Source organism: Lonchura striata, chromosome 10, assembly GCF_046129695.1.
Source record: "Lonchura striata isolate bLonStr1 chromosome 10, bLonStr1.mat, whole genome shotgun sequence".
Taxonomy (NCBI): Eukaryota; Metazoa; Chordata; class Aves; order Passeriformes; family Estrildidae; genus Lonchura; species Lonchura striata.
In genome coordinates this window covers 25,425,421-25,448,422 of record NC_134612.1, presented here as the reverse complement: position 1 = coordinate 25,448,422, position 23,002 = coordinate 25,425,421, and the positions used below count along the sequence as shown (strand labels likewise).

Sequence of the window (23,002 nt, the reverse complement as noted above, 5' to 3'; positions counted from 1 at the left end):
TGATAGGAAATCTGACCCTCACCTGCCTTTCCACCAAATTCCAAAACTCCTGGAACACATTTACCAATAATTGGCATTTCAAGTTTCCCAAAATTGCTCCTTTTCTAGTAAGAGCAGCTTTCAGTGCTTTATAGAAATTTAAAATTGAAAGTATTGACATTTTAATGACAACTTAAAGAAAATTCTTCCTCAACTTTGGGGCACACCAAACCAGCAGGGTAAATACAGGATTTATAATGGATCCACTGGCAAAAATGGGAATTATTTGAGGGAAATGAAGCTCCCAGCCACTTTCTGTGGATAATATTCATTTTATAATATGAATTTCCCAGCGCTTTCTGAGCCCCCCGAGTTTTGTGGAGCAGTAGCTCCAACTTCCCGTGGGCGAGTTTGTAAACTCGACGCGTTTTGCCGAGTTTCCTCTCAGCAGGATTTGCTCCAGATGAAAATTCCTTTGATCGCTTCCAGCCAGGAGCAGCTCCCTGCCAGGGAGGATCCATCCCCAGCCCAAAGCGCCAAAATTCCCCGAATTTTCATCCCAAAGTCAGGAATGACTCTGCCAGGCTTTCATTTGCCTCAAAATCCTTTTCATTTGTTCCGTTTTCTGACTTTCTGTACGGAAATCAGGATTTTTACCAGCCTGTCCCACTCCCAAAGCAGAAATTCACAATTCCTGGGAAGGAAGATGGGATAAGCTCTGTGCAGGGAAGGCTGGAAAGAACCAGGGAAAATTCCACTTTCAGCAGAGAAAGGATCAAAACTTCTCAAGAAACCCCTTTCAGCTTCTTCCCAGGTCCTAAAATTCCAGGGCACTTGTTTTATTTTTTTTTTTCCTTAAAATAAAAATTCCCACCTGGCACAGCTGATTTGTGGATGCATTTTTGCCCTTCTAATATTTTAAATCTTTTTAAAATTCGTTATCCTAAACTCAGATGAAAAGATAATTTTCTACTCTAAAATAAAGGATAATATTTACTAATGCATAATATATTACAGGATAATATTTCTACTCCAAAATACATTTATAATATGTATTTTAAAACACATATTATAAATAAGGATACAACATCCAAATTCGGTGCTCAGCATTCCCAAGTTAATTCTCATTTATATCCCAGGATTCCCCAACAAATCTCCCTCTGCATCAGCTCAAAATGCAAATTTTGGGAAAAAAAAAATCAAAAAAAGCGGCTGGTGCCACCCTGTGGATATTCGGAATATTTCAGATTCCTTTATTTTGGTGAAATAGCCACAGATCTGCTGTAAGGCAGGAAAAGAATTTCCCTGTTAAAAAACTCACCCAACCCCCCCAAATCCATAAGGGAAAAAGCTGGAACAGCTCAGGGGAAGTTTTCAGAGTTTTATTCCAGCCAAGAAGTGCCCAAAAATGCATTTTTTGGTATTAAATACGGAATTTTGGGGGTATTCTGTTCTTGGGAAAACAGAAGTTTGCCACAAAGACCTGTTCTTCCCTTACCCCAACCAGAAATGTTTACAAAACATTGATTTTTTCTATGGAATATCCCTCACAAAGGTGTTCCAGGGTGAAAATTGTAATTTACTGCTGAGAATATTCCTTGCAACTTCCAGAAAAAAAGATTTCACTTCCCTCCTCCATGGATTCCCTACGCTTTCCCACGAAATCAGCCCTGATTTATTTAGTGAATATAAAGAGGTGCTTAAGTAAAAGTGAAGTAAAATTGTTATTTTTTTTAACACTTACAGCAAAATGCCTCCATGCTTCCAGCCTGCACCACACGAACATTTAACAGGTAAAAAAAGCTCAACCCAAAGCCTTTAAAAGTCATTTTCTTCAAATAATCTCTGTGTTCCACGCTGAAAAAAAAGTGAATATTCCATAAAGAAAGAGGCAGAGCAGAGTTGCAAGTTTTAATGTTTATTTTCCCCAAGACAGCCTAGCCTGCACTCTACTTGGATAAATTCACAAGCTAGTTTTCCGCTGCTTCTAGTTTTAAACTTTTAACCATGTTTCTGATGACAAGGAATGCTGCAAAAATACTCTAGTCCAACAAAGAGTTATGATCACAAAATAATCTTTATCCATTCTACAGTGTTTCAGAATTACCAGCTGATTTGAAAACACAAGGTAGATAGAGATGCTAATGGTGGCTAACCCGGGATGTTTGATTATAGCAAACTGTTGTTCATGCAACACTTGTGCTCAAAGGGGAAGGCACAGCATTTCCTACAATGAGCCACCTTATCAAGAGTTCACTTGGTACAAATTTGTAACATCACCTTGAATTTAGTGTGCACCACCTCAAAACTGAGGCATTCCTCCAATTATAAAAACACTTGCATCCTTTTTGTGCAAGTTTTAAAAATACAAAGTTTTTTTTTCTTTTTTTTTTTTCCTCTCTAAAGTGGCTCAAAATAGATTGTTCATGGCTGCCTACATCTAAGATAAAAAGAGTCTAAAACAATTGGATTAGGCATATTAAAGGTGTTCAAACCATGACTTGATTTGTACATCTATTCACACCTCTTTTTTTCGCTCTTTATTCAGCAGTACATATGCACCAAATTTCATTTTTAGACGTTTCCATATCATTTTCATAGAAAACAAAGTTTGAAAACAAGTAACATTGAAACACAGCACGGTATCCTACCACAACAGAAACATTTTGGTTACAGGACTCAACGAAATCTAAAAATGAACTATGCTGGAGATTATCACATGCAAAGGTCTTCATGTTATCTTTGAAAATGAAAAGGATGAGGTTTTATTACCACATTTTATACTGCTTTCTACTATTATGGCAACTTGTGTACTGCAACACAGTCTAGTTTGAAGGGAAATGGAGGATTTTTTTGTTTGTTTGTTTTTCCATGCAAAAAAATCTACAAATTAGTTTTGATGATATGGAAAAGCTTTTCATAACATCAAACATTCATCTGGTGCAAATGCACAGGGAAGCCTTCCTGAAATTCTGACTTTACAAAACAACTAAGAAGCCGTAACAGGAAAAGAAATTAAAAAGAACTGAAAGGAAAAAAGGGAAAATAAAACAAAAATAAAACAAAAAAAGAGGAAAACACAGGCTGCAGGAGTAAACCAGAGTCTGCTGCTAAACCGGTCTCGGTGTGTCCAGTGTAGGTCGACACTTGTGAACTCATTGGGTGGTGTTGGGCTCTCGGCCCGAGGCGACTCAAGCTCGCACGCTCACAGACACTCACAGGCACTCTCCTCTCGCACGCCTGGCACGGCCTGGCACGGCCTGGCACGGCAGGGCAGGGCTGGCACGGGGCAGGCGCTGCAGGGCGGGCCGGTCCCGCGGGGCGGGCTGGCCCAGGCGCCCTGCTGCTCTCCACGCTGATGATGAGAGTGCTGCTCCCCCCGCTGCGGAGGCTCCTCCTCAGGCACCGAAATCTGTGACCTGTAGCCCTTTTTGCTTGGAACAATCTAAAGAAGCATTCGGTGTGAAGTTTGTCGTTGCATTTTGCCACTCATTCTCACTCGCACCCACTCGCCATCCCGACTTCATTTGGGCTTTTCTGGGATTCCAAATGAAATCGTCACGTTTGACTTGCCCGATTTAATGCAGCAGCGGATCCCATGAGCCAAGATTGATGGATCAAACCTTTTTTTTTTTTTTTTATTCAGTGCTGCATTGTACCTAAACTTCCAAAATACCACTCTAAAACTGGAACCCTTCTGCTGGTACGTTGGCAGATGAATTGAAACCAAACGTTCCGCCTTGGATCGCTTCCGGAACAAGGCTTGGATCTTCATCAATCTGGAATGCAACGGGAACATCGTGAGCAGGGACGCAGCAAATCCTCCCTTCCCAGGAGCTGGGCAATCCCAAAAGCAGCTCTCTCTTCACCTCCTTGCATCCAGTCCTGCCATCCCTGCCCCAATTTAGTGAGAGCACCAAAAAGAAGTGATTTAAACCCAAATGTTTTAGCTTGTATTTGTCAAGAAGTGCTACGTGGCACCCCAAACGCTTTTGTTGACAGAACTTTCTCTCCTGGAAAACCTTCTGTCCATCTCAGAAACTCAGAAACTTTCTGTCAGTCTCAGAAACTCTCTCAGCTCTTAGGAGACCAGCAGTGCTAAACCAAGGCAGGACTAAGCCCAATTTGTGGTTCCCAATCTGACACTGGATTAAATTCCAAGTCCGGCTGTAAATGCCAAAGTTGAGTTGCTAAACAAGACTCGGATCTTACTGCTCACATCAAAGTGAAACTCCAGCACAAAAGAACCTTCCAAGTGAAAAGAGGCCATGAAAGCAGCTGAACCAAACCATTTCTGCAGCTGCCAGGGCTGCCCTTCCCCTCCCTGCCTCAACTTCCTGACTGGAAGTGCACACAAATCAGCCTCCCTTTGATTTCTGTGCCTTGGCTGAACCAGAACGACGTTCCTGATCAGCACATCCCACCCTGGAATGATTCAAACTCTCCAACTACTCTGTTTCTCCAGCAGCAGCCTCAGCCTGGAGCTTATCAAATGGGAAATGTCAAGCTGAGAGTTCAGGGAACTATTCACAGCCTGGGATTTTAATCCCTGGAGATGAGGCTTAAATTAGGCCCCAGATCTTCTTTAGATGCTTCAGCAGCAGCAATGGCAGGAGGTTCACACCAGGGCTCATTCCTCAAGTGCCACAATTCTTTCTCCTGCAGCAGATTTGTAATGACAACAATTATTTGTAAATGAAAACAGTGAGCAGGGAACTGCACACTCACATCATCTGAGGAGAAGAACTGGTCAATGATCTCATAAGCCAGTTTGTAGATGTCTTCATTTTCATGGTTTTGTAGCTGTTCAATTTTCTCCAGGCCTGCAACCAACACAGAAGAGATCTCAGAACACCAAATTCAGGCCAAACAACTTCCAACAAAGAAATTAAAAATACATCTGGGAATAGTTATGAATGATCTGGTTATGAATAAAATGCTGTTAAACCCACCTGGAATATTTATATATATTTTATACAGATGAACACAGAAGCTGAGCACATAGAAATCCTTCTGAAGCTCTGACAAGCAGAGTTTTGGCACAAACACCTCCTTCCCCCTCCCAGCCATCACTTAGCCTTTCTGCCCTCCCTCAAGATTTGGCATTTTAAAGATTTTTCTACTCCATGTTAACAAATCCCACAGTTTTTTACCTGTGCCCAAGTTTAATATCAATGTTCTTTCGTCCCTGAAAAGTTCAGTCAACTTAAACCACAACCAACATGGAGAAAGTCTCAAAACCATGAGGGAATTCATGTTATTTCATTTTCACAACCACTGTATGTAGAATTATTTTTTCCAAGTTCACCTGGACTCGACTTGTGCATGATTAAGGTAAGCACATCACCTCCACTTTGATTAATTTACTTTCTGTTAATTAGAGTAATTTGTCTAATATGCAGACTGCTACAAAATTAGCAGCTCATGAAATTTACTGCCATTTACTGCTCCTCCACATTTTATTTGATCATAAACTTAGGAAAAGCTGTGGGCTATTCACCTGATAGGAATGAAAATGGTGCTTTAAAACAGGTTTGCTTAAAATATCTGTGCCAACAACAAACCCATCCCGAGCAGGATGCCAAAGAAGCAATCCCTGGAAAAGTTATTTAAAATCTTGCTCCTCCTACCTCCACACTCTTCTATAAGATTGGCTATGGTTTCTGCTTCCTCTTCAGCCATTTTTAATATATTACTTAGTCCATCCAGAACCACTTGCACAACTTGTGCATCTTTTACTGTCAGCAGGTTGCAGAAGGGAGGAATTACATTTTGTTGAATTAAGTAAGCCACCTGAGGGGGGAACAGCAGGAGTTACAGCAGGAACGTGGCAGCAGCACAAACACACCCCAGCAAGCCCAAACCTCAGTCACCCCCAGCCCAGAGACTCTGCAGTGGCCACCCCAGCAACCCCTTTTGGCACCTTCAAAAGAAACATCTGGCTACTAAACTACAAATAGGTTTGAGATATGTGACATCCAAGGAGCAAATACTGTGAATTTTTCAGAGTACGTAAGGAGTTTTAACCTCGCCTCTGAAGAGTGACAGCACCACCCCAACCCAACAAATCTCTTACTCTGGGCTTACAAGGGACTTGTGTACCCATTGCTTACTGTCCTTTTAATTTTCACATGCTCATGGTGTGGGAAGGAAGGTAAAAAGAAATGTAGAATGGTGGAGAATCCCATCAGAGCCTGACTGAAGTCACTCATCCCAACAGAGCTCCCAACAAACCCCAGGGATGCTCCTGACCTCAGGTCACCCCAAAACAAGGGGAGGTCACTCAAATCCCACGAGGAGAAGGGACAGTTACTGAACAGAGAGGAGCAGACACCCATAACCAACCCCAGCACCTCCCCAGAGAGGAAATGGAGCTTTGCCCAGAGCTGGACTCACCTGGTCTTTTCTCCCACTGATTGTTAAGTTGCTTATTGCCCAAGCAGCTTCTTTCTGAGTCCCAAAATCCCCCTGGAAGCACAACCAGAGACAGGAAGAGTCATCCCAGGGTTTGTGTCAGGCAGGATTCCCACAAAAGCTGCATTAGTTACTTACAGTCCCCTCTGCAAAGGTGTCACTGTAGCAGTTTTGTGTGAGAGTAACAAATAAATCCCTCCCGTTAGAGTCCCTCTGTGTTCATCCCCTCCCTCCAAGCAGGGCTGGTCTGGCAGGGAAGGGAATGCTGCTGACACCACAGCCAGCAGGAGCTGCAGCACTGCACTCGGCAGCTCTCACATCCTGCAGGGCCAGCTGAGCCCTGGGGCTGGGATAAAGCTGCACACGCTGCAGCTGGGGCTGCTGCAGCAGCTCAGGCCTGGGATCACATGGAAAAGTCTCCAATCTCTCCTCACACATCAGTAAATTGGCAATTAAGAGAAGGTATTTGTGACCAGCTCTGGGTTATTTGTCTTTTCCCACAAATAATTCCCACATGCTTTTAGCTGTTCCCGACTCCTGCCACGGCAGATCCTTGGCAGCACGGAATGGTTTGGGAAGTCACTTTTTAAGAGGCACCAAGAGCTGGAAAGGAATGCAGGATTTGAAGCCCACCACCAATCCTTGGGATCTGACCTTATCTAGAAGATGGATTATCATTGGAACAAGGTTTGCATCTATCACTGCCTGAACTTGCTGCTGGTTTCCTGCAGTGATGTTAGATAGGAACCACACTGCTTCCTGCAAAATAAAGCACCAGGAATAACTCACAGAAGGATTCTACATCATTTATGTCCACTGCAACTGGCCAACCTTAAACACAACCAAGCACTCCTTCAGCTGGATTGTGCAGAGCTGAATTCTGGCAGAGACAAACCGAAGGGACAATCTCACCTCGGGAGACTCCACAAGACTCCTCAGTCTTTCACTGTCACCAGCTTCAACCAAATACTTCAAATTAAAAGGAGAAATTGTTTGGAGACAGAAAATGCCAAATGAGCACTTCTGATTGCTGCCAGCACTGCCAATTAGCAGGTTCCAGCTGATGGCCTGACAGAATCCTGTCTTGAGACACGACAGTGCAGGAGACAGCTCTGCACCTCCTCCCCGAGGTCTCTTCTTAGCTTCAGGAAAATGCAGCACTAAGCACTGAATTAAACACTTTTAATCACTGAATTAAACACTTGATTTTTAGCAATACTCTGAAGTTTATGGCTCTTTATGCTCATTCTGTTCATGAGCCCAGGACTCTCCTCCCAGGCAAAGCAAGAACGGATCTCTTCCCCAGCAGCTCCTCCCCCAGTTAAATGCAGAGCCCTCACCTCCCTTTTAGAGTGGGAATACAAACTTTAACAAGAAGTAACAGTTTTAAATACCAATTTAATTATATTCAGAGTATCAAACCTTTTAAAATCCTACTGCTGACAGATTTCTCCTTTCCTATAAACGCTCCAGTGTTCAACTCCCTTCTCAGTGTCCCTGAAGGAGAGCATTTCAGCAGAGAATTCTCTCAGAACCAGCTTCAGCAGCTCCGTGACTCTCTGAGATCAGAGCAGAGGATCACTGGTGACCCTGGAGACCTTTGGGCTGCCTGGGGCTCTCTGGTGGCTTTTTGGGGCTTTAATCACCGGCAGTGTTGCAGAGGGGCCCCGAGGTGCCCAACACGCCTCAGATGCACTCCTGGCTCAGCACTGCCATCAGTGCCCCCACGAGAGCCCCCACACACCCCACACACAGCCTGCCCAGCTCTGCCTCAGTTCCCCCCCTCACACACACACTCCATCCAAACCCAATTATCTCCGTCTCATCACTTCTCAGAGAGTCAGGTTAATTAATTAAGGTGACATTTCACATATTGAGAACTCCTACTCGAGTCAACAGCCAGATTTATAACAGAAAACTTTGATTTCCTGCAAACATTGACATTCCTGTCAAGCACAAGTCTGCAGCTCCTAAGAGAGTTCCCTGTGAATATTAATTTCCAGAAAAAAAATCAGTATTTGCTGAAATTTGCCACAAGCTGGAGGAAGGAGTTGATTATTCACATCTTTATGGCACTACACCACGTGGAACCCAAACTCAGTCAAATCTAAAAGTTCTCAACCAGGTAAAATCCCTGGTGCTGCTCACCTTATTAATTTTTTCTTTGGGATGTGTCAGAAGTGCTGGGAAATGTGAGAGAGCTTCACAGTTGAGAACCACCTGTGTCTGCTCATCGGTGCCAGTGACGATGTTCCCCACAGCCCTCAGGGCAGCAGTCTGAAAACAAAATATTTCCTTTCAAAACAACTCCTGCAACAAAGCTCAGCACCTCAAAGGCTTTATGCAAATGCTGCAGGAAAAAATATTTGTTAAATTTCAGTGTCAGCTTGTTTTGGTTCGACAAAGAAGCGAGTTTTTTTAGGAAGTTAGGGTTAAACTAATTAGTGGTTAGATTTAGATATTAATGTTTGGAGTGATTATTGGATATATTTTGAGAATACAGAGGGTTAAAAGTAAAGAGTTTTTAGGGGAATTTATTTTTTGGTTTTGATTAGTAGAAGAGTTAAATTCTTTTTTGTTATTATAGGTTGGGTGGGGGAGTGCAAATGATGTCGTTTAGAAGTAGGTTTAGGGCATGAAGGGATTGGAATTAGGCTGGTTTTTGTAGGTAGAAAAGTAAAAAGAAATTGAATTTTTATATTTTTTTTTAAGAGTGAAAGAGAAATTGTGTTGGTAGAAGAGAAAGTAAAGCGAGAAAGAGAACAGTGTTTAGTTGTGGGAGGTGCAGTTTTAAGAGTTAAGATTTTAGTTGTTTTAAGAGTTGAAGACCTGCGACAGTGATGCTACGAGATGGAGAAGCGTGGACAGAAAAATGAACATGACACCAAAATCAAACCATAGCAGAGCTATAAAAGGAAAGCGTTTTGTGCAGCAGCAGCACATTTTGGGGTCCAAACTGACCTGCACTTTGACCTCCTGGTGGCTGAGGAGAGGCACCAGGTGCAGCACGATCCCGGAGTCGATCACCATCTGGATCTGCTCGTTGCCGGCGTCCGTCAGGTAGGAGAGAGCCCAGACTGTGTCCACCAAAATCTGCAGCCAGAGCACAGAAACAGCTCCAGGACAGGGAACGCTCATGGATACACTGACAACTCCCTGCCCTGCCTGCGTGTGCCCAGCACATGCACAAAAGCCACTTCAAGCAGCAGGAAATGTGAATATTTCAACTGACAGCTGGCAAAAATATGGAGTCAATGTTGTTTCAGCTGACAGCTCTTGACTGGCTCACCAATACAGGAGTTTCCAAAATTTTAATAATTTAATTTCACCTCCTTAGAGACAAGAAAATGTAGTACAGTTAATACAGTGTTGTTTTGGTTTTGTTTTGTTTTTGCAGAGCACTGTTGCCATTAACTTAGCTACAACTTCTTTTGGAAGCAAAGAATTAATCTTAAATTCTGATTTATTTAGAAAGCTGACTCATGCCATAATTTCAATGAAGTTTTGCTCATTTACTTCACTTTTAAATAAAATTTCATATTTAACACCTCCGAAGTTACATCTAACCCTGACATTTGACATGTGCAGCATACACTGATTTTTCATTCATTCACACCGATTTTCATTACAAATTTAAGTGCTAAGCAAAAAATTCCTGTATTTCTCTGTGAATGAATGCTCACAGGAATAAAAATAGAAAGCAGTTTCAGTTGCAAGTGCAGGGAAAATACAAGCAAATAAACACTTGCTAAGACAGAAACACCAAGGGGGAAAAAAAATCACTATTTAAAAATAACACCAACATTTTAAAATAAGCAGTTAATAGATATCTGAAGAAGTTTGCCCTAATCGAGGGGAACATCACAGATTTTAAATTTTATTTTACATTTCAGCTAAGAAAGCACGGGAGGAGCTGTTTAGAGGGGTCACTCACATTTACATCCGTGTGGTGAATTAACACGCAGAGCGCTGGCAGGATCTGAGGGGGGAAAGAAACACCTGAGGGTTATTTTGGGAGCAGCCCCAGGCCCAGCTGGAACCCAGCCCCTGCAGAGCCATCCCATCACCTCCTGGATGGTTTCCATCGGTGGAGGGGGGTCTTTGTGGCGGCACAGGTTCACCATGACCCAGGTGACGTTCCTGAGGAAGGTGATGGGGATGGAGGGGCTGATGAAGGACAGCAGGGGCTTCACTACTCCAAGACTAATGACATAATCTCTACACTGGGGTCCATCACCTGTGGGACACAAGAGGGGTGTTTGAACAGAAAACATGCCAGCATTTACAGATTTGAACAGCAAACATCCCAGCCTTGACAGATTTTACCAGAAACCATCCCAGCCTTGACAGATTTTACCAGAAACCATCCCAGCCTTGACAGATTTTAACAGAAACCATCCCAGCCTTGACAGATTTTACCAGAAACCATCCCAGCCTTGACAGATTTTACCAGAAAACATCCCAGCCTTGACAGATTTTAACAGAAAACATCCCAGCCTTGACAGATTTTAACAAAAAACATCCCAGCCTTTACAGATTTTAACAAAAAACATCCCAGCCTTTACAGATTTTAACAGAAAACATCCCAGCCTTTACAGATTTTAACAAAAAACATCCCAGCCTTTACAGATTTTAACAGCAAAACATCCCAGCCTTGACAGATTTTAACAGGAAACATCCCAAACCATCATTTAGAGATTTGACCAGCAAACATCCATCCCATTGTTTAGACTTCTGTTCTGTTAAAATTTACAGATTTTACCAGCAAACAACCCATGATTTACAGATTTATGGTGGTGGGTAAGGGAAAGGGGTGGCAGACAACACCAGACCACCAAGAATAGCGAGATCCCAACATATTCCTGAGGATTCCTTGACAAAATCTCCCAACAATAATAAAACATCTCCAGAAGTTGATGATGGCAGGAGTAACAACAATAATAATAATAGTAACAATAATAAAACATCCCCAGAGGGTTGGGGTGGCAGGAGTAACAAGAATAATAAATAATAATAATAATAATAAAACATGCCCAGAGGGTGGTGGTGGCAGGAAGAACACCCACCTATGATATTTCCTAAAGCCCACACTGCTTGCTCACAAACATTTTGATGAGGTGAATGCAGCAGTCTCAGGAAAAGCGGCACAGCATCTGAAAAGTACAAAAATAACCCAGAAAAATGGTTAAAAATGCATCTCAAAAGAGCAAATAATTCACAGAATTAACTCTCCTGGTCAAAGCTTCACTAATTTCCCAGATGATGCTAAAATAAAGCACTGCAATGATTCTTCCTCTGCTGCATATTCTTACAGAGCCTGCACTGGAGAATATTAAACTCCTGACATTTAATTTGTTTGCAAGTCTCAAGTTTACTGAAGCTTGTCAGGATCCAAATTTAGTTTCATTTATTGAATTCAGAATTCTCTGCTAAGTTATGCAGCAGCCCCAAGTGCAAAGGAACAAGAGAGACCAAACTCAGGCACTCCAGTGAAGCAACTGGAGAATAAGCAGGAATGGAGTGGGAATTGAGGAGTGGGAATGCAGGAGGAGGGCAGGAAAGGAATCCACACTGACATAATTGATCCTGTTTTATTCTCCCCCAGCATTGAGGTGCTTGCTTACACATTAGCCCAGTCTGAAAGGAACTCATTTATTCCATATATATCAAGAGAAAATTGAAATTTTTAGCTAGATTTTTTCTTAATGTAAACCATGTGTTTGCTAGAGTAGCAATTAATCAGCAGGATTCTTATTTCCTGCTAAATAAAGGTGTTTACAGTGTCTGTATGCAAAAAAACATCTCCAGCAAGCAAATTAATAATTTCTCATGGAAAAATGACAAAAAAGCATAATTTAAATTGAAATTAATCATAATTTCATATGTCACAGCTATTAAATTAACTAACAGAGTGCAATACAGACCTAAAGGAATCACTGAAAAAGTGCTTAATCCATTGATAAATTAAAGTGTGCTAGATCAGGGGTGGGACAGATTATCTATTAATTAGATTTCCCAAAGAAAACTGAGGTTGCAACTGGGAAAAGAAGAGGATGGAGAAAAAGGTGAAAGTATTACCAAAGCGACATCCTGTAAGAGTGAAAATCAAATTACATCAAAGTTCACAGGCTCTTAACACTTGAGTTTCCAAAAGTAGAAGCAACTGATCTTGCAGCCAACATAATTTTTGTGTGGTTTTTTTTCCTTAAATCTTAGGAAAAACTCATTTCACTGTATCTTTGATTCTTCAAGAAGCTCTGGTTTGTTCACTCAATGAAAACCTCTGCCCACTCAGTTTTGATTTAGCAACAGAAGCTCTGCTTCAGGACATGCTGGGAGTCCAGAACAAAGTTTGCTTTGCCTGGTAGCTCAGATTCCACCAACAATTCCTTCCCACGTTTAGATGCCTCAGAATAGGAAGGACAGGTTTTGTAATTCAGCTTAGTTTTGGAAGAGCTCAGTGTCAGGCAGCCTCTGGTCTGTAAATATTCTTCCCTCCTCTCAACAGGGAGCTTTTCAGGGGGGTTGTTTGGCTTTATTTCAAGATTTTTGGTGACTTTTGGTGGTTTTTTTGTTTGTTTTTTTCAAGTTTGAAAAGTGGAAGCCAGCAGATATCAACTCTTCTGAGATATTCTGACTTCCCAGCTGCTGCTCACCATCAGGAAACCCAAATGGGTTTAAACCCTGAGGAAATGAAGCCCAAACCAGGTGTGTGAGGTGAACACCTGGCAGCAGCAAATGCCAGGTGTGGATGGCAGCAATCCCCCCTCAGGACTCACTGGATTGAACTACAGCCTGGGTTTGCTCCGAGGTGCCAGAGGCAATGTTTGTCAGAGCCCACGCAGCTTCAAACTGTAAGGAAGGACTGCAGAGAAAGGAAAAGCACAGTTGTTATTATTCACATCTGGGCCACATCAGCTAAAGGGCAAGAACTGGTGCAGGATTTTGAGTTTTGGCAGTACTCACTTGTCATCTCTTTCAAGACAGTGCACTAAGATTGGTAATATTCCTGATTTTATTAGGTCATCGATGGGTGGATTGCGGTCACTGGACAGCAGCTTCCTGCAGAGAAATGGATAAAAAAATCAAATTACAGACCTGGAAAGGTCTGAAAAACCAGGGAGCTGTTTAATCCAACTTTCCCCTCAAAAAGGGAGCACTGCTGCCACTGGAGCAGGTCAGGAAAGGCTTCCCCTGGTTGAGTTTGGGAATCTCCAATGGAGCCCCAAACTGCTCCTGCTGGGCTGGGAATTCCTTCCCAAGGGTTCTCTCCTCCTCCCACAGATCCACAGGATTTGTTTCTTCCTCTCCAAGTGAAAATAATCCCCCAAAGTGAAATTATTGAGCCACTGGAAGAGCAAAGCCATCACATCCATTGGCTATTTCATTCCATGCTTTCTGCTCTCTGGAAGTTTATCACCAGCCAGGAAAATAAGAGATAAAGAGTTATTCAGCTCCAACTCCTACAAAAGGAGACACTCAGCTTTTCTGCACTTGAAGCCAAAGATTTTACAGCCCTTTCAAGTGTGTATTTTATTCTCTCAGAAGCACCAAATCTGCACCAAGACAAATCCAGGTATTTACATATAAAGTAAATCCACACTACTTAAAAGGTCTGTGCATTCTGATTTCTTTACAGTTCTATTTTCCTTTTAAAAATCACTTCATTAATACAATTTCAGTTAAGCTAGACCCCATTTTCTGACATTAAGAGCATAAAATAAGAATAAAATCAGGATATTTGAGCAAAGTGTGTTCTTACCTTGCTGCCTGCACAGCACTTAACTGAATACCCTGGTTGTCACTTGAAGCATTCTAAAATAAGAGAAAATAGATTTTTTTTCACACATCTGTCATCATGCCAGGAAGAATATTCAAACAATTTAATTATTTTTACCTGTACTATTGCCTCCAAAGAAGTGTTTTGCTAGAAAACAGAGACAAGAAGCAGTTAGAAATTCCAAATGTCTTTTAAAGATGCAAAAAGAAGAAATTATTGCAAGTAAATTCTTACCACTCTGAAGTCCCCATCTATATCAGAATCCTCACAGATATCCTCATGGGGAACATTCCTTCTCTTTAGGAGATGCTCATCTCTTTTGTTCTTAAAGAGAAAATGATGGAATACTTTTAAAACTTGGATTTAGGGAGGGGTGTTAAGATGGGAAGAGAAACTTCTGTTTCAAACAATCATAAATATACCATGACTGACATTGAAATCTTCCTAAAAAATTGGGAAGGACTGCACAGAGAAGCACATTTTGGGAATTCCTCCTAAAAAATCCTGCATCCAACTTGGCTGGAAGTTTGATGTGCACACATCCATCAACATTCCAGGTAATTTGTTATCATTTCTAGCAGGACACAGCAATTCCCAAAAGTTCAAAAGAAAAATAATTCCAGTTGTGATTCCAGTTTTGATTCCTTTTTTCCAACAATAATTCCAGTTTTACTTTCACACTTTTTTTTACTCTTCCACACTTACTTCTAAGGAAATAATTTTCTGCCTGCAGAGGTGCAGGAACAGCTGATTTTCAAAGGAAAAACTGAATCTTTAAAAACCTTTGGAAGTGCAAGAGTGAGTCCCTTAATTAGGTTAAAAATAAACTCCTGGTTTTCAGGACAGAAGTTGTGGAACTCCCATAACTACAGAACTTTTGAGTCTTTAATGAAAATTCTTACATTTTATCAGAGTAACAACAAAGTCAAATCCCACCTGGTAATAATCATAATATAAAATAAAAGCATAATAATATAAAATACAAGAACAAAAACTGTGGGTCATCTCACCTTTCTCAACTCCACAACAACTTCATTTCTTTGTCTTCTCATAGTCTGGAAAGAACAAAGATAAAAAAGATAATCTGAATTTAGATCAATTTAAAAAGTTATTGTACAACTATTTCAGTTCATGCACTTTAAACACAACTTTTACACACAGGGTTTAATTTTCATTATAAAAACAGATCTTACAGGAAATGGAAATAACTATAATATTTCTGTTATTCATAGTAAAACGTTCTTCTAAGTCTTCTTGTAGAGGAAAGATGGAATTAGGAATAAACCATGTTTTTCAAAGGGCAGAATGGAAAGGAGTTGTAAAAAACAGCACCAAAAGCATTATAAAGACCATGGCAATCTAACAATAAAGTAACTTTATAAACAAGCTCAAATTAAGAGACCCTACAAGCAAAAATGAGTTCCAGAACTGTTATTTATAAATGAAAACCTTTGTCATTTAACTGCAGTATTTTTTTGTCATTTTCTCTACAGCTGCCATTGACAGTACTCAGGGAAACAAATCAATTGTAAATATACATAAATGGGTTTATTGCTGCGTGTGCTACTGCAGTGAAAACAGAGAAATAAATCAGTCTGGAGTGATTTCATTTGAACACTTTGAACTCCACAGCGAACCGAGAACAGCAAAATTCCAAACAATTCCATTCTTATTGTGCCAAGCCCAGGGAAAGCTGGAGGAGAGCTGAAGATAAGCATCAAACCTCACTTCCAAAGCATCATTATCTTCTCAAAAAGAAGGTGCAGCTCATCAGATCGGATTTCAGTCGAGCACTGCAGCTCCCCAAAGCAAAAGGTTAAGGACAGGAAGAAGTGGCAAAGCAGGGATGGTTCCCTGCTGCTTTGGGAGCAGAACTTTGCAGGGGCTGAGGGGAAAATCCAACCTCCCCCAGGGACAGCTTCCTGCCCTGGGAAATGCAAAGTGCCAGGAGCAGCTCAGCAACCTGGGAGAGCCAGAGGAGAGGAGCTCAGGCATTTTTTTTTGTTGTTGTTGTAATTTGTTTTGTCCCACTCAATTGTCTCTGTGTCAGCAGCAGCAGCTTTGCTGTGAGCAGCAGTGCCTCCCCTGGGGTCTGGGAAGAGCCACCCCTGTCCCAGAGCAGTTTTTGGGTGGGAATGCTGATTTTATATTATATTTTTTGCTGGTAATACCCCCAGCCTGGGATTCCCCAGCAATGCCCAGCCCCCAGGACAGTGGATGCAGCTCAGAAGAGCAGAGGCAAGGCAGGAATAACTCCAGGGATGTTTCCCTGAGCTCCAGAAGCTGATCCCCAGCTGGATCCCACCCAGCACTTCCAGGCTTTGCAAAGATGCTGCAGCTTTCCACTTGTCTTAGGTGCTCCAGGCTCCTGCTCTCAAATGTTCACTGGAGTTTCTCCAAACTCCACTGATCTGCCATATCCAAAATGAAAATAATGTGAGGAAAGCCTCTGATAATCAGATTGCAGAACTGTACCACGCCCCCGATGATCTCACAGGGCTTTTAACACCTTCCCAAAGCTCAGGCAACAAAATCAGCATTCCCACCCAAAAGCTGCTCTGGGACAGGGGTGGCTCTTCCCAGACCCCGGGGAGACACTGCTGCTCACAGCAAAGCCGCTGCTGACAGAGACAGTTGAGTGGGACCAAAACAAATATTACAACCAAAAAGCCTCAGATGGGTCATTTAGAAAATCCTTTACTTAAAAAATCCTATCTGCAGGTGATCAGACTTTAAAGGATCCTCTGCCAGGACAAGAAGAATGTTCTCCCTCCTGGCATAAGCTGTCAGGAATTCCTGAATTCCTGCCTGCACACCTTGGAATCACAAAAGCCTTCACATGAAAGACAATCCAGCAGTGAAGATACTCTGAAGAACGATTTACCAAACCCTGGCTCCACTAAAATCACTGTGTAAACACAGTCTGTTGACAGAATAGTTACAGGTCAACCTGGCACTGCTCATCCTCTGAGGAGGAGGAAAAGCAGCACAAATGAGAACTGCAGCCAGCTCGGCCATGGCCTTTCCCAGTGCCACCAGCCCAGCCAGAGATGGAACAGTTTGGAGAAAGTAAAATGCCAAACAGAGCCAAGGTGGACTCGTGCAGCTTTTGGAGAACAGCTCCAAGGGCAGAGATGAGGGATGGTGGTCATGGCACGTGGGGAGTTATTGCTTCTGCTCGGGGGAGATCTGAGCTCTGTGAGTCAGCTCCAGCTCACACCACCACAGGAAACCACTCTCACCAGAAAGGGCTTTACAGCAGAGCTCAGAAGGCCCGGGAAGGGCTCCACTTGAAGAACACACACCACTCTGTCAGGAATTCACGTGGCTCTCCCAGTCTCTGGATCCTGTTTGTCATTTGTACATCAAAAATCAAAGGAGCCGGTCTATTTCTGTCGGCCTACGATGGTCATCCCTCCATCCTCCTTTTTTCAATTATATTTAGCTTCAGATTTATCATAAGGGTTATTTCTGACCATTAGTCATAACTGAGTCCCTCAGCTTATCATTAAAATCTCGTGGTAGTGATGCCTGCAGGATCCTGGGACATTCTGGGATGCACCAGCCCTTCCTAAACACTCCTGGCAGGGGGATCCCTTCCCTGAAGGGATCAGGAACTCAGCCTGTGCTCACTCCTGGGTGGGGTGGGGATTTTTTGCTGTTCTAAAACGTTCCACTCCATTTCTGCACCTCCAGCAGGGAGGTCTGACAGCACAGGAGGAACTGTAGAACTCTGGCTGCTGCTCTCGTTCTCCCAGGGAATGGTCTCCAAAGGCTCATTGTTTCTGTTGGGGAACTGCAAAGTCAACAGTTATTGTAAATAAAAAATGAGTTGGTTGTGCCATCCTTCCTTCCTTCCCAGGAAGTTGCTACCAGCACCAGTGTGGTCTGGGATTCCAAATAAAAACAAAACACACCCCACAGGGAACAGACAGCTGAAACCAGACTATTTTTCCTCAGCTATATCCAGTGATTCAGGCCCTCCTCCATCCATTATCCCCCTCCTATAAAAATCCCATCTCAATTCCAAAGTGGAGCAATGAAATCTGCTCTCAATATCACTGATAAAAACGCTTTGGGATCATAAAGCCAACCCAAGACACCCCCAGAAGTCACATCTCAGCAACTTCAGAATGAAAATGGCAGTCTGATAAAAAATAAAAATCAATATGACATTACATGTGCCACCAGGCCCATTTTTCCTGGAGAAGCTGTGCATGGCAGAGAAAATGCCTTAAACAAATATCTCAGTATCATTGGAAAGTGACAAGATGGATGAGCTTCACCACAGAACTCCAAGTCAGCTTAAAGGAACCTATTTTTATCTCACTGAGTGAAATTCCTGCTCTCCTTCAGTTCTTCCATATTTAATCCCAAGCAGACTATTTTGTGTGGGATACAGAAAGGGCTGAAAAGCTTCAAAGTACCTGCAATATTCAATATATCCCACACCACCACCTTTCCTGCACTCCCCTGGAGCTTCCCTGGTGCTCCCAAATACATTGGTATTTTGGAAGTCCACTGAATGATGCTGGCAACTCTTAAAATCCTGACATGACTGATCTTCAAGCATCTTGATGCAATGGCTGCTCCAAAATTAGTTTTGAAGTGCTCTGCATCACGGAATTCTCATCGTTTCCCTTCATGCATCTCTCAGTTGAGGAGCAGAAATCTCAATTTAACACCTCTCCTGTGCTGGCACTGTTCAAGCAATCCTTAATCTCCTGCCCAGCAACACAGGTGAGGCAGGGGAGAAAAGATTCAGCAGATTCATCCAGGATTTCCAGAGAAATAAAATGCAGAAAATATTTTTTATTTAATTAAAAAAAAAAAACCCTCTTAAATGTCAGATTGCAATGCTGCAGCAGGCAACAATCACCAAGAGAAAATGAAATGTTGAATCACCAGGTGAAAGAAAATGAAGCAAATAAAACATCCCAAAACTCTGCAAAACTTCCCAAATCAAGACCCCTAAATGCAGGAGTAAAAAGGCATTACTTAAATTCAATTTGTCCATAAAACTCCAGCACAGCCACAGTGATAAATTTGCACTTATCTGGCCTTTGTATAGTAAAGATCTGGAATTTAACTCCAAGATCTGTGGTATTACCATTAAAAACAAAGGTTGGCTGGGTGTCAGCACAGCTATCCCCACAACAACCAGTAAAAACCAGCTCAACCCTTCTCATCCAAGGAAAAAAAACCCAAGTAAAACCTGTTCCTCACTGAAGACAAGATGAAAAAAGTCACTTTACCCTGCTCCTTAATGGATCAGTATTTGCATAATTTAATATGAGTCCAGATAAGCCCTTCTTCAATTCAGACTCTGGGGTTGGAGGTTAAAACTGTGGCCACACTTCTGCAGTTTTTAAGGTTCCTCTTTGTGCTGAACCAATTTTATTTATCCCCCACAGCTCTAAAATCTTGAGGACCCTAAAAAAATGTTGCAAGCACTGACCAGAAATCTTAAATTCCCCCCAGAGATGCTGCCTCAGCTCCAAATTACTGCTCCCCCACTATTAAAAACTTTATTACGTGTATTCCTTTGAGCAGGAGCAGAAACCAGGGAGAGGACAAGGAATTCTTGGGGATTTCTGGTCCCAGTGAATCCCTGAATTCCCAGTGTCACCACCAATCTGTCATCCCCAAACACATGGCAGCAATTATTTACAACATGCCCGTGCAGGAAATGTTTACCCAAGACTTCAGCATTGAAGGAATTTTGTCAAACACCTTATGTAAAACAGGTGCTTCTGCTGGGCTTTGCTTTTTTTTTTTTTTTTTCCTCTTTTTTCCAGGCCAGAATTTGTATTTTTAGGAGCATATTGGGGAAAAGAAAACAAATAACTGGAGTAGCCAAAAAGGTGAAAAATGTTTGGTACTTTAAGGGATAAAATGTAGGAAATTCCCTGGTTTTGGTCAGAAATAGAAGAACTTCCAGTGAATATGTAAAACCTGGAAGGCAAGGGCAGTGTGACAGGAACTGTAACTGTCAATGGACTGATCTGAGCACATGGAATTAAGAGATAACATTTTTAGGAAGTTTGCAATTCACAACATGGCAACCTTTCATAACCTCTCCAGTTGGCATTCACCAAAATTCGGGCGATTTCTCATTTCTCTAGGGGTAAACTGTAATGGAAAATTAAAAAAAACCCCGATAGTTTTGTAAAAACAACCCAGGGCCAATTTCAGCGCAGATAAAAAAGGGGGAGGAGTGAAGGAGATAAAGATCAAATGTTGGTTTCCTCTGCCAAATAAATACACAAATTTCTGCCCAAACAGCCCTGCAAGCCGGATTTTGGAGGTTGGGTGGGAGTGGGCAGCAGCAATTCCCTCAGCCTGATGCCCAGTGTGATGTGTAAGCAGTTGATGAGCAGCAGGGACAGCCAGAAGCCTGAGCTATTGTATGAAAAATAGCCCTGCACCGTGGTTATTTTAGGGAGCAGGCATGTGCTCCAGGATTTGCTGGATAAATGTCACTCTCTAAAATTTAACACGACCCAGCAGTGGGTTTGGGCTGTGGAAAAAGGCGTTTCAGTGCTGCAGCAAATTAAAAAAAAAAAAAAAAAAAAAAGATTGAAGAGCTTGCCTGCCTTCTGACACACTCCCACGTGGTGTTACCTGCGTGTCCATCTTGAACCTTCCCTACTTCAGCCCTTTCCCGTTGAAATTCTGCACCAAGGCACCTGAATTCCAGCCTGTGTCTACTCATGAATCCCATTTTTCACTGTAATGGAACATTCTGTGTGCATTCCTAAAGATGCCTTCCTGTAGCTGCCTATTCAGTGGTAACAAAATTGATATAAAAATAAATTAGTATCTAAGGCGAGGGGTTGCCAACCAACCTCACAACACTGTTAGCAAGCAGAGCAATTAATTATCCCCACTCACAATATTTTTGCCAAAAGTTTGGGCATAACTGAGTAATAAAATGTTCTATCAATCTAAGTGGGCAGGTTAAAAATCCAGGTGTTACAGACTCCTGGGAAACTGACGTTTAAATCAATACAGGGAATATAAAGGAGTTTTCACTTTTGAAACATTGTAATGTCTTCATATATAAGAGTAGAATATTATGGAAAACACAAGGGACACTTTGAAACTAGCAAAAGACAGCCACGAGGAATGCCAAGATTCTTGTCCACAACCCTGAACAGACAATTTTAACCTCCAACCAGCACTCCTGGCCGAGTGTTTAAAGGCGAGGATTGATACCTAGCTTTAAAATTTGCTTATTTCCTAAGGAAACCCCAAGTTAATTACTTATCCTGCTGTGTTTAGGAAGCACCTACAGAGCTCGAATAATTGAACCACCAAAAAGTTCAGCGTTCAGGGGCTACAAGGCAGAACGGCTTGAGCAGAAAAGAGAAATACAAAAAAAAAAAAAAAGAGAATTTAAAAAATAAGAGTTTTTTTAAAAAAATAATCTTGCTATGAAAGTTACGGCGTTATTTATTTAATTAGGTATCCTGGAAACACGCAGCAGAGTAGGGCCCTAATACTGACTCAGGCTTTTAGGAGCTGCTGGGAGAAGAATTGTTCCAGCAGCGATTCCGCCGAGCCCACCCCGGAGCGGGGCCGCTGGGGCAGGGCCGGGCCGGGCCCCGAGCCCCGGCGGGCGCAGCCGCCCGGGAGGAGCCGCGGGGCCGGAGCGGGGCCGGAGCCGGGAGCGGGGCCGGAGCCAGCTCGGAGCGGGGCCGGAGCGGGGCCGGAGCGGGGCCGGAGCCGGCTCGGAGCGGGGCCGGAGCGGGGCCGGGAGCGGGGCCGGGAGCGGGGCCGGGAGCGGGGCCGGGAGCGGGGCCGGGAGCGGGGCCGGAGCCGGCTCGGAGCGGGCTCGGAGCGGGCCCGGAGCGGGCTCGGAGCCGGCCCGGAGCCGGCCGGGAGCGGGGCCGGGAGCGGGGCCGGGAGCGGGGCCGGAGCGGGCCCGGAGCCGGCCCGGGCGGGCGCGGCCGCTGCCCCTCGCCGGGAGCCCGCGGGCCCGGCCGCGCCCGGCCCTCAGCGCGGCCTCGGCGGCTCCTTCCTCCCTCCCTCCCTCCCTCCCTCCCTCGCCGCTGCCGCCTCCCCGCGGCTCAGGGCCCCGCCGCGCTCACCTCCAGGTCGCGGCCTTTGTTCTTGAAGTTCTTGAGGCGCTGGTTGTCCAGCTTCTCGCTGTCGGCCATGGCGGGGGGCGGCCAGGGAGGAGCGCGGCCCCTCCGCCTCCGCCCGGGCCCGTAGCGCGCCGGGGGCCCGGCGGGCCCGCAGTCGGCCTCAGCGAGCCGGGAAGGGCCGGGTGGCGGGGCGGGGTGGCGGGGCCGGCGGCGGGGCCGGCGCGGGGCGGGAGCGCGGCCCGGGGCCGGGCGGTTGGAGCGGGCCGGGCCGGGGCCGGTGCCGGCGGCCCGATCGCGCCGGTGCCGCCGAGCGGGGGAAGGGACGGGGCGAGCGGGGGGGGAGAAGGGGGAGCCTCGCTCTGGGCGCCGCCGCCCATTGGCTGCGCCGCGCGCGCCCCGCGGCCAATGGCGGCGGGCGGGGAGAGGGCGGGAGCGGTGACGCAGCGCGGGCAGGGGGAGGAAGGAGGAGCCGCCTCAGCGCCGCCGCCATCTTGGGCGCTGAGGGCTGAGGGCAGGGCTGGGGCGGGACGGGCGCGCCCCGCGCCTGCGCTGCTGCCGGGAGCGGACCAAAATTTATCTTTTAATCCTTTTCCCAACGGCGCTTGCATTTCGCTCCCCTCGTGGAGCCGGCTGTTTAAACATTCCGCTCGCTAGGCTTGGCGTTCACTCCCCTCATGGAGCCGAGAATTGGCGCTCTCCTCGCCACACTTTACATTCACTCCCCTCACAGAGCCCAAAG

The 23,002-nt window shown here is 44.2% G+C and overlaps 1 protein-coding gene and 1 non-coding gene across 2 annotated transcripts; both read right to left on the bottom strand.

Moving 5' to 3' along the window:
* Window positions 1–1,881: 1,881 nt before the first annotated feature.
* Window positions 1,882–22,423, bottom strand: KPNA4 (karyopherin subunit alpha 4). The gene is made up of 17 exons (XM_077785749.1): window positions 22,267–22,423; window positions 15,184–15,228; window positions 14,408–14,497; window positions 14,291–14,320; window positions 14,156–14,208; window positions 13,360–13,455; window positions 13,173–13,258; window positions 11,460–11,546; window positions 10,461–10,630; window positions 10,328–10,372; window positions 9,355–9,486; window positions 8,542–8,670; window positions 7,048–7,152; window positions 6,376–6,447; window positions 5,610–5,772; window positions 4,708–4,802; window positions 1,882–3,758 (listed from the first exon to the last, which is right to left on the bottom strand). The coding sequence occupies exons 1-17, from the start codon at window positions 22,333–22,335 to the stop codon at window positions 3,660–3,662; spliced, it is 1,566 nt and encodes a 521-aa protein (XP_077641875.1). The 5' UTR covers window positions 22,336–22,423; the 3' UTR covers window positions 1,882–3,659.
* LOC116183986 (small Cajal body-specific RNA 7) lies at window positions 7,954–8,227 on the bottom strand. Its single transcript, XR_004148703.1, has one exon.
* Window positions 22,424–23,002: the final 579 nt, after the last annotated feature.